At 34.8% G+C, this 9,757-nt stretch overlaps 1 protein-coding gene across 1 annotated transcript; it reads left to right on the forward strand.

The window, feature by feature from the left end:
- The first annotated feature begins 2,008 nt into the window (after window positions 1-2,008).
- On the forward strand, window positions 2,009-3,427 carry LOC135199795 (cuticle protein AMP2-like). The gene is made up of 3 exons (XM_064227936.1): window positions 2,009-2,085; window positions 2,654-2,859; window positions 3,083-3,427. The coding sequence occupies exons 1-3, from the start codon at window positions 2,077-2,079 to the stop codon at window positions 3,270-3,272; spliced, it is 405 nt and encodes a 134-aa protein (XP_064084006.1). The 5' UTR covers window positions 2,009-2,076; the 3' UTR covers window positions 3,273-3,427.
- Window positions 3,428-9,757: the final 6,330 nt, after the last annotated feature.

Below are 9,757 nucleotides of genomic sequence, written 5' to 3' on the forward strand. Positions count from 1 at the left end.
TGATTGTACGTTTTTAGCCGGTCTTTCACATGAATTCTTACCTGACAAAAAGTACATAAAAAAAAATCTTTGATTCGTCGCTTCATTTATGCCAACTATTTTACACCTCCATTTATCTCAAAGTTTCTAATCCCTTCAGTTCCTCGTATGTTACATTTACTCTCTAATAAATCATCTTTACAGCTTGTACCTTTTACCATTCATTTGCATTCACTTCCATACAGGAGAATCTGCTCAACAATCCCTCAATACATTCAAATCAAGGTTTCTCCTCTACTATCATTCGAAATAATATATTTACTCCGAAATGCTTATAAGAATCAATTGGTTCCATTCTCTCTTCGTCCGTATTAACATTCATTGCTCCATCTCTCTGGTTCCCATTTACCCTCATTTACAAAATGTTAATAATTCAAAATGCCATTTAGGACCATTATTGCAATCCAACTTTGCACATAAGCCTCCTGTCCAACTGCCTTCAAAGGTCATTCCATCCTTTAGGATATTAACAAGCCGTGAACACACTCGACACCTTTGTCTCAGCCCCATTTTCACGGCAAACCAGCCACTCTCCATTCTACAGATTCTAACACGTACTAACTGCCATCATAAAATCTTTAAATCCCTTTAAATCATTTATATTCTCAACCTCCTCACTCAGTCTTTATTGACTATCTCCTCCAAACCCATGTATGCCAGATAGGGCTGCTTCCTTTTTCTCTCGAATTATTCACGTAACTGTTTTATAGCCATCACCTGATCCAAACATCCTTCTTCCTGCCTAAAACCACACTGTTCTCCTCCTGTCAGCCCTTCTTGCATTGTCATGCTTTCTTGATGGATCCACTCTGACACTTTCCATGGTATGCTGGATAAAGGATGTTCCTATAAATTTTACACTCCTGAAGATATTTATATATATGAATATCTTGATCACGAAATATATAAAACTCTTGCCTTTAGTAATGGGTCGTTAAGACCGAAAGGTCTCGGCAGTTCTCGTTTTTCCCGTGGCAATACCTTTATATATATATATATATATATATAATATATATATATATATATATATAGATATATATATATATATAGTATATATATATAGTGGAGAGATAGAGCAGAAAACTCCACCATGATATTATTGTAGAGTTTACTTTACATACCTAAGTACGACACTAAACTGACACACACATACACACACACACACACACACACATATATATATAAATATAATATATATATATATATATATATAATATATATATATATATATATATGATATATTATATCATATATATAGATAATAGATATTATGATTATATATATATTATATTATATATATATATAATATGATATCCAAGAACTGCCATGAACATCGTACTAACCTTGCACTGGGCGAGATGTAGAATTTTATGCCTAAACAGCATTATTATTAATATTATTTATTAATATTATTATGACAGTAGATAAAACCTACTCATATGGAACAAACACACCGAAGCGGCCATTGACTCGGAAATTCAATCTTCCAAAGAATGTCGGTTTCAACCTCCCACTGCAGACCCCACATTGCAGCAGTATCTGATCATGATACAGGGCCAGTGATTTTTCATCGCCCTTGGGGGAGGCACGAACCCGTGACATCTGAGTGGCATGTCACGACACTAGCCACCAGGATTAAAAGCTAGCCTTTTAATGTTTGTATAGGGGCAGAATGATGAAAATGAGAATAAATAGTTTGCCTGCAGTTCTCCAGGTTACCTAACTCCAGGTCCTTTTCGTCTTGATAACGGACCCCCAGAAAACACAAATCTCCCTCCAGTCAAACGTCTACTGAGATGAGGTTGGCCTTGTCACCTGTCCCTTAGTAGATGACCTTCCACCAGCGGGCTCTGGTAGAATGTTGCCTCTTGATCGCCTAAATAATACCTCTCTCTCTCTCTCTCTCTCTCTCTCTCTCTCCTACATTCCCCTCACTCCACCCCCAAATCCCTCTCTCCATCCTACCGCTCCCGATGGGCGTATAAAAGGACCCGAAACTCGGCTTCTTAACATCATTCGTCTGAGGTTTCCAGCACCATGAAGTCAGTAAGTGAAAGGAAAGACATTCCAGCATCTGTATGTTTCAGGTCTTCGAGACCCATATTCTTGGGACTTTAAACGTCCTGTTCTCAAAACTGGTTTGGTCGTATTCTCAGTTTTCATCGGATCCAAAGGATCACATTCCTAGGATTCGAAAAGGACTATTCTTGGGCCGCAAAAAGTCATATTTGTAGAATTGAACGGACAGCATAAGGACTTCTTCTTGAACCCTCAAAATCTTATTTTATTACCTTTGAATCATACAGAAGAGGAGGGGCTGCAATTTCAAAGAATGAGACTTCGTCGATTCAATTTCTTGATTCATTGACTCTAAATCTAGGGACATTTGTCTAAAACGTTATAGCTTTTACTTTATTATAATCAATAAAGTCAAAGAATGTGAGCAATCTATGTTTATTTTTTTACAAACATCTATATAGATTGATTCGTTACCCTACACATTCCCAGAAGTCACATTTAAAATGGATTAGTTTTATCAAGTGAATTTTGAATGCAAAGCACTTGTTTTGAGAGAAAAAAATAAAGATGCTTTAAAACTTCTCCTCTGTCGCAGGCGATCATCGTCTTCCTCGGCCTGGTGGCCGTGTCCCTGGCCTCTCCCCAGACCCAGGACCGCGTCGTGGCCCTCCTGCGGGACGACAGAGTCGACCAGGGCGACGGCAACTTCAACTACGCCTTTGCCGCCGACAACGGCCTCGAGATGGAGGTGTCCGGCGCCCCAGGGGCAGAAGGTGCCGTCAGCATGAGAGGATATTATGTGTGAGTCGTTTCTCGAAGGAGGATCTCAGACGTCTCCTCTTCAATTATATCCTTCTCGGCTTCAGCCAATTTCTTCTAACGAAAAAAAAAAAAAAAAAAAAAAAAAAAAAACACATTACAAATAGAAAGATTCCACTCATGAAACATCTGGATCTAGAAATGTCATCTGGAAGAAAAATCCAAAGGAATGATCAACACTTACATTTTATTGTTTCCTTTCCAGACTGCCCCTGGAATCTGGAGGAGTCACCCGCGTTGAGTTCGTGGCCGACGGAGCTGGATTCCAGCCTTCCAGCGACATCCTGCCAACTCCTCACCCTCTCCCTGAACACGTCCGGGAACTGCTCAGCATTGCTGAGGAATTCCGCAGACAGGGAGTCCAGTTCGACGACCAAGGACGACGCATCAACTAAACGTTACTTTCCAGGAATTCTAGCTGGAAGGAAGATGTTCCAGACACTGTTATAAGGGCCTCAGCAACCTGTTCCTTAAGGCTTAACGAAGGCCCTACGAAAGGTGCAAATGTGTGTATGATAGAAGTACGAAATTACGAAAATATATCTCTTGTTCAGACATCATAAAAGTGTTTCATTATTCGTGGTTTTGTGTGTTCCAGTTTCTGGAATTTTTTACCCACTTCTGGTTTCCCTTTGCCAAAGGAAGCCCTTCACTTCTCAGAGGAGGTATATCTCACCTCCTCCGTAGCCCTATACTTCGAATCTAAATGATTCTGAATCTTAATGAATCTTTTGATTAGTTTCTCCCATTTAAGGTCGCTTCTATTAAGAAAAGTCTAAAGAAAGTTAATAATAAAGTTGGCGAAAGTTAAGAAACCAAAGAACGAACAAAAACTATACCGTCATTAATGGTAATGAAGTCTAAAGTTACAACTAAACTGTCACTTTTACATTGCAAATTAGGTTTCAGATACCTTTGAAATTTTAATATAGACCTAAAATCTGACTCATTTAAAACTATTCTATTATTCATAAAGAGGTTGCATATGAAATCTATAGAAATGAAATAAAGAGTAAGGACGTGTTACAGGTATGGCTGAAGAGGAACCGTTGTGCAAACGATCGAAAGCTCCATTTTAGAACCATTTTTGTATTTTGGAAAAATTCAGTCTTTCCCATATAGCTTATTGAGGCTTTGTACTCATTATATCCGGTCATGGTATAGTGATGCATTATAGGTAAGCTATTCTATTTTCATCATAAGTTGCATCTGAAATCTACAAGCATCAAAATAATGTTGAGGATTGGTTTTAAATGTAAATGTGATTGATTTTGTATACACGGCTACCTACGTCAATTTATCATTTGTAGACATCATACTACTTTCAGAAATAAGATTGTTTGGGTTATTTATAATAAATAAGAAATAGATTCATCCAAATCATATTCAAGCCAACATTACTTAGACTGCCTTTATTTATATGCATATATATTATATATAGAGCAAATATTACGAGAAGAGAGAATCGAATTTAGAGGAAGTATGAATTAAGGAAGGGACTTGGCATCCTACCCTGGTTGAGAAGTGCCAGATTCCTTTGAAAGGTAAATTGAGGCACTGGGTCAGGTTGGCACTAGTACGAAGAAAACTCGTGGGTTCTCTTAAGCTCCCTGGAAACTCTACACCGTCTACTTTTCTTCCTTGGACCTCTTTCAAGCTTCCGGTTCGACGTTCTATGTGGAATTGGGGGAACCGAGTCGGATGAAGACGGAGTGCCACCTGTTCCGGCCGCTGCGGCACTGGGAGCAGGACCATTCCCTAAAGGTCCTAATACCAGCTGTCGCAGTTCCTCAAGTTCTTCGGCCAATTGCGAGATGGCAGAGTCCTTACTCAGGGAATTGTCAGCTACGGACAGGGAAAGAGAAGAAGAGGTATTGGGGGTCGTGAGAGGCTCACAGGTTGCATTGACCAGCTCAGGCACGGGTTGCGAGGCCGTGCCCTGGCATGAGCAAGGTTTCTAAAAATACATTGGAATTCAAATTCAAATTCAAAAGTTTTTGATATACATCAAATGGAGTGTAGCAACAAGTTGCTACACACACCAACAAAATTCAAAAGAGATTCCGGGCAAAATGCAAATAATTTAAACTAAATAAAGAAAATTATATTAATCAGAAGTTAAACTAATCAATCATACTAATGTTAAACTATCAAGCAAACTAAATGCATTGGAGTCATAAAATAATGAATGAATCTTGCATGAATCTTAAAAGCATTTATAGTCCTGAGAAGAATTCTAAAATAATATGAACAAATTACAAAAACGAAGAATTCTAAATAGATACGGGAAAATACAAAACGAAAAATTCTAAAAAGAAAAAAAAATGAAAAAATACAAAACGAAGAATTCTGAAAAAATATGGAAAAATACAAAACGAAGAATTCTAAAAATATATGAAAAAATACAAAACGAAGATTATATATGAAAAAATACAAAATGAAAAATTCTAAAAATATATGAAAAAAATAAAACAGAACGAAGAATTCTAAAAAATATATGGAAAAATACAAAACGAAGAATTCTAAAAATATATGAAAAAATAAAAAACGAATGATTCTGAAAAAATATGTAAAAATACAAAACGAAGAATTCTAAAAAAATATATGGAAAAATACAAAATGAAGAATTCTAAAAATATATGAAGAAATATAAAACGAAGAATTCTAAAAATATATTAAATAACACAATACGAAGAATCCTAAAAAATATGGAAAAATACAAAACGAAGAATTCTAAAAATATATGGAAACTTACAAAACGAAGAATTCTAAAAAAAATGGAAAAATACAAAACGAAGAATTCTATAAATATAAGGAAACATACAAAACGAAGAAGAAAATTCTAAAAAAATTATGGAAAAATAACATAAAAATGAAAATTCTTAAAAATATATGAAAAAATACAAAACGAAGATTCTACAATATATGAAAAAATTACACAAAACAAAGAAATTCTAAAAAAAAATAGGGAAAATACCAAAACGAAGGAATTCTAAAAAATATTATGGAAAAATACAAAAAATGAAGAAATCTAAAAATTATTATGAAGAAATAAAACAACGCAAGGAATTTCAATTAACAATAAAAAAAAAAATATGGAAAAAAATACAAAAACGCAAAGAATTTCTAAAAAAATATGGAAAAAACAAAATGAAGAATTTCTAAACAATAAAAAATATGAAAAAATACAAAACAAGAATTAAATAAAAAAAATAATATGGAAAATACAAAACCGAAGAATTCTAAAAAATATATGAAAAAATACAAAATGAAGAATCTAAAAATATATGAAAAAAAGCAATAAAACAAAAGAAAGAATTCTAACAATATATGAAAAAATACAAAACAAAGAATTCTAAAAAAAATATGGAAAAATACAAAACGAAGAATTCTAAAAAATATGGAAAAATACAAAATGAATAATTCTAAAAATATATGAAGAAATATAAAACGAAGAATTCTAACAATATATGAAAAAATACAAAACAAAGAATTCTAAAAAAATATGGAAAAATACAAAACGAAGAATTCTAAAAAATATTTATAAAAATACAAAATGATTCTAATTCTAAAAAATATGAAGAAATATAAAACGAAGAATTCTAACAATATATGAAAAAATACAAAACAAAGAATTCTAAAAAAATATGAAAAAATACAAAACGAAGAATTCTAAAAAATATGGAAAAATACAAAATGAAGAATTCTAAAAATATATGAAGAAATACAAAACGAAGAATTCTAACAATATATGAAAAAATACAAAACAAAGAATTCTAAAAAAAAAATATGAAATACAAAACGAAGAATTCTAAAAAAATATGGAAAAATACAAAATGAAGAATTCTAAAAATATATGAAAAAATACAAAACGAAGAATTCTAACAATATATGAAAAAAAACGAAGAATTCTAAAAAAAAAAATATGGAAAAATACAAAAACGAAGAATTCTAAAAAAAATATATGAAAAAATACAAATCGAAGAATTCTAAAAAAAAAAAAAAATAAAAAAAAAAAAAAAATATGGAAAATACAAAACGAAGAATTCTAAAAAAAATATGAAAAAATACAAAACAAAGAATTCTAAAAAAAAATATGAAAAAATACAAAACAAAAAATTCCAAAAAAGAAAAAAAAATGGAAAATCCGGCAAGTGATCATAAAACATGAAAGGGAATCTGGCATGATCCTTGAAACTTACGAAAGAACCTGTCTAAGAAACTGAAAAACCTCGAGAAATCTGTGGAAGATCCTAAGATCCTAAAAAAACAAACATCCAGTGATAAAACAATCAGCAAAGTCATTCGGCAAAGACTGAAAAACCGCCAGGACTTATTCCTTCGCCTGGAAATCGGAGGCTTGTGAGAGAGAAACGAACGCCCACACACATACACATACACACACACACACACACACACACACACACACACAAACGCACAAAGGTCATGAATTTCACGTGAAATTTAGTTACTCAGAATTAATTCCAATTACTTTACAAAAAAAAAAAAAAAATGTAAAACATGCGCCAAAGTTCCTCTGGCGCAATCGAGCTTTCTGTACAGCATATAATGCTGTATGAAGCTTTCGATGTGCTGCAAAATGAAACTCTCAGCTATGACCGGGGTGCAACGCTCAGTTGGCTCCCCAGATGCGGTCAAGTGAAGATGTGTAGGCGACGCCTCCGGAATTGGACAATGTTAATCTTAACCTTAAATAGAATAGAAACTACTGAGGCTAGAGGGCTGTAATTTGGTATGTTGGATGATTGGGGGATGGGTGATCAACGTACCAGTTTGCAGACCTCTAGCCTCAGTAGTTTTGAAGATCTGAGGGCGGACAGAAAGCGGCGTTACTTACCGTTACTTTGAAGAGGCGTCTTTCAGGGTCATTTGGTCCTCTTCCTCCGACGGGAAATGGAAGACTCATCAACATTAATTTAAAAAAAAGAGAAGAAAAAAGAAAAAGAAAAACCTGTTTACTTTCTTTTCTGGCGCCAATCCGTTGGAGGTCTTCGGGAATGAAGGGAACCGAAAGCCATTTGGGAAGGTCTGGGAGGAACTGCTGATGGGAACCACGAATTTTCATCTGCGTTTGTTGATCACGAAGTTCTTCAAAAAAAAATTGTATTAATTAGAATTTTTTTTTCTGCTCTTCTGTAATTGGCGAGAATATTTTCATGTATGTTAACCGAAGTTGGAATCTTTTTAGTTGATATCAACTGAAAAATTCCCCTTCGGTTAACATATATGACAATATATTATTTCCTAGGTAGAGTGAATTGCATCTTAAAAGACATTTGTATCTTAACGCATACCTATGAATCACGGTGATGGGTTCATATATATATATATATATATATAATATATAATATATATATATATATATATATATATATATAATATAGTCTTTGGGCTTGAAATTATTTTGATTGTTATTACGGTTGAGTAATGAAAAAAAAGAATAAATAAAAAAAGAAACAAAACAATGCAGGACTACGAGGAGCATCAGAGGCTTTGAATAATAAAACGTTCGATTATACCTCTTCCTCTTCTTTCATTTCCGGCGAAGAGCGATGCCTTCGATTTCTGTTTCGAGGCGAATGAAATCCAAGAGACGACGAAGGTTAGCCATCATAAAAGTGAAGCCATTACGGGGAGAAATAGCTGGAAGGCTTCGTATCCAAGTCACAGAGGCGCCATATTGAAAGTCAAGTAATTACCTGTAATAGGTAGGAGCACTTTACGAGTTAGAGATATGCCACATTGTTTAGTCTTCGTTATCCAGGCAGTCAAATGTAGACACAATTGAGCAGTTCATATGGATAATAGTCTCTGAAGTCAGTCATTCACGTACACAAGCGCTGAAATGCTTTATACCTGAGTCATAAGAACGCTATATTGACTATGCCTCACTAGAGTCTAGCATTCACGCCCGGACAGGCTGGAACGCTGCATAATTAGACTCATGACTTTGCCTATAAAGGGAATGAGGTGATGATGAGTTTTGTGTCAGGAAAGGCGAGGGAATTTCGAAAAGATTCATCGAAAAGTGAGAGAGAGAGAGAGAGAGAGAGAGAGAGAGAGAGAGAGAGAGAGAGGACGATTATTCTGCAACGATTAGTTTTACTTGAAAATATAAGTTTTGATCATTCGTTGTAATACGATCAGAATGCTGCTGTGATTCTTGAAATCCTTTCAACACAAATTACATTAAATAAGTTAATAACTTGCAGAGCAGTAGATAAAAAGAAGACAATTTTTCATTTAAAAGTACATGTAAATTTTCCTCTTTTTTTAATTTAGTTGTAACTATAACCAAAAACATACGTACGGAAACTCAACGATAGCTAAAATAACATGGTTTTTTTTTTTTTTCCGTCTAGAGTTTTATGATGTTGTTTACTCGTTCAAAGGTAGATCTACTTATACCGTCTTCCTTTTGTCTCTTGATCGTTTCATGTATCTTCTCGTTTGCTGCTGACTCATGTTTCAGAAGAAGAAAGAGGAAGAGGAGGAGGAGGAGATTCATTTACAGAAACGCCGTTTCATGCAGAGGAATAAATTCCGTTAGAAAACTCCCTGCGAACTTCTGCACCAAGGACGTTGTCGACTTCGACTATCCTCGGACAAGAGGCAGAACCGCCGGTAACGTTCATTTTGGTTACAAAACGCCCTGGAGAGAAAATGAATGTGTCCTGAGATCATCTTCTGTGTACTAGCAGTTGACCTTCGCTCTCATGAATCTTTTTAGCTGGTATACGTATCGCCCCTTCTTCCTCTCTCCTCTTCCACTCGCGTTATTCCCCCTTCTCCCAACCCTTGCCGCTCCCTGGAGTTTCACCCATCTTCCCCCCCCCCCCCACCCTCTCCCCTCTCTCTC

The sequence above is a fragment of the Macrobrachium nipponense genome, chromosome 26 (genome assembly GCF_015104395.2).
Source record: "Macrobrachium nipponense isolate FS-2020 chromosome 26, ASM1510439v2, whole genome shotgun sequence".
In the NCBI taxonomy this organism is placed as follows: Eukaryota; Metazoa; Arthropoda; class Malacostraca; order Decapoda; family Palaemonidae; genus Macrobrachium; species Macrobrachium nipponense.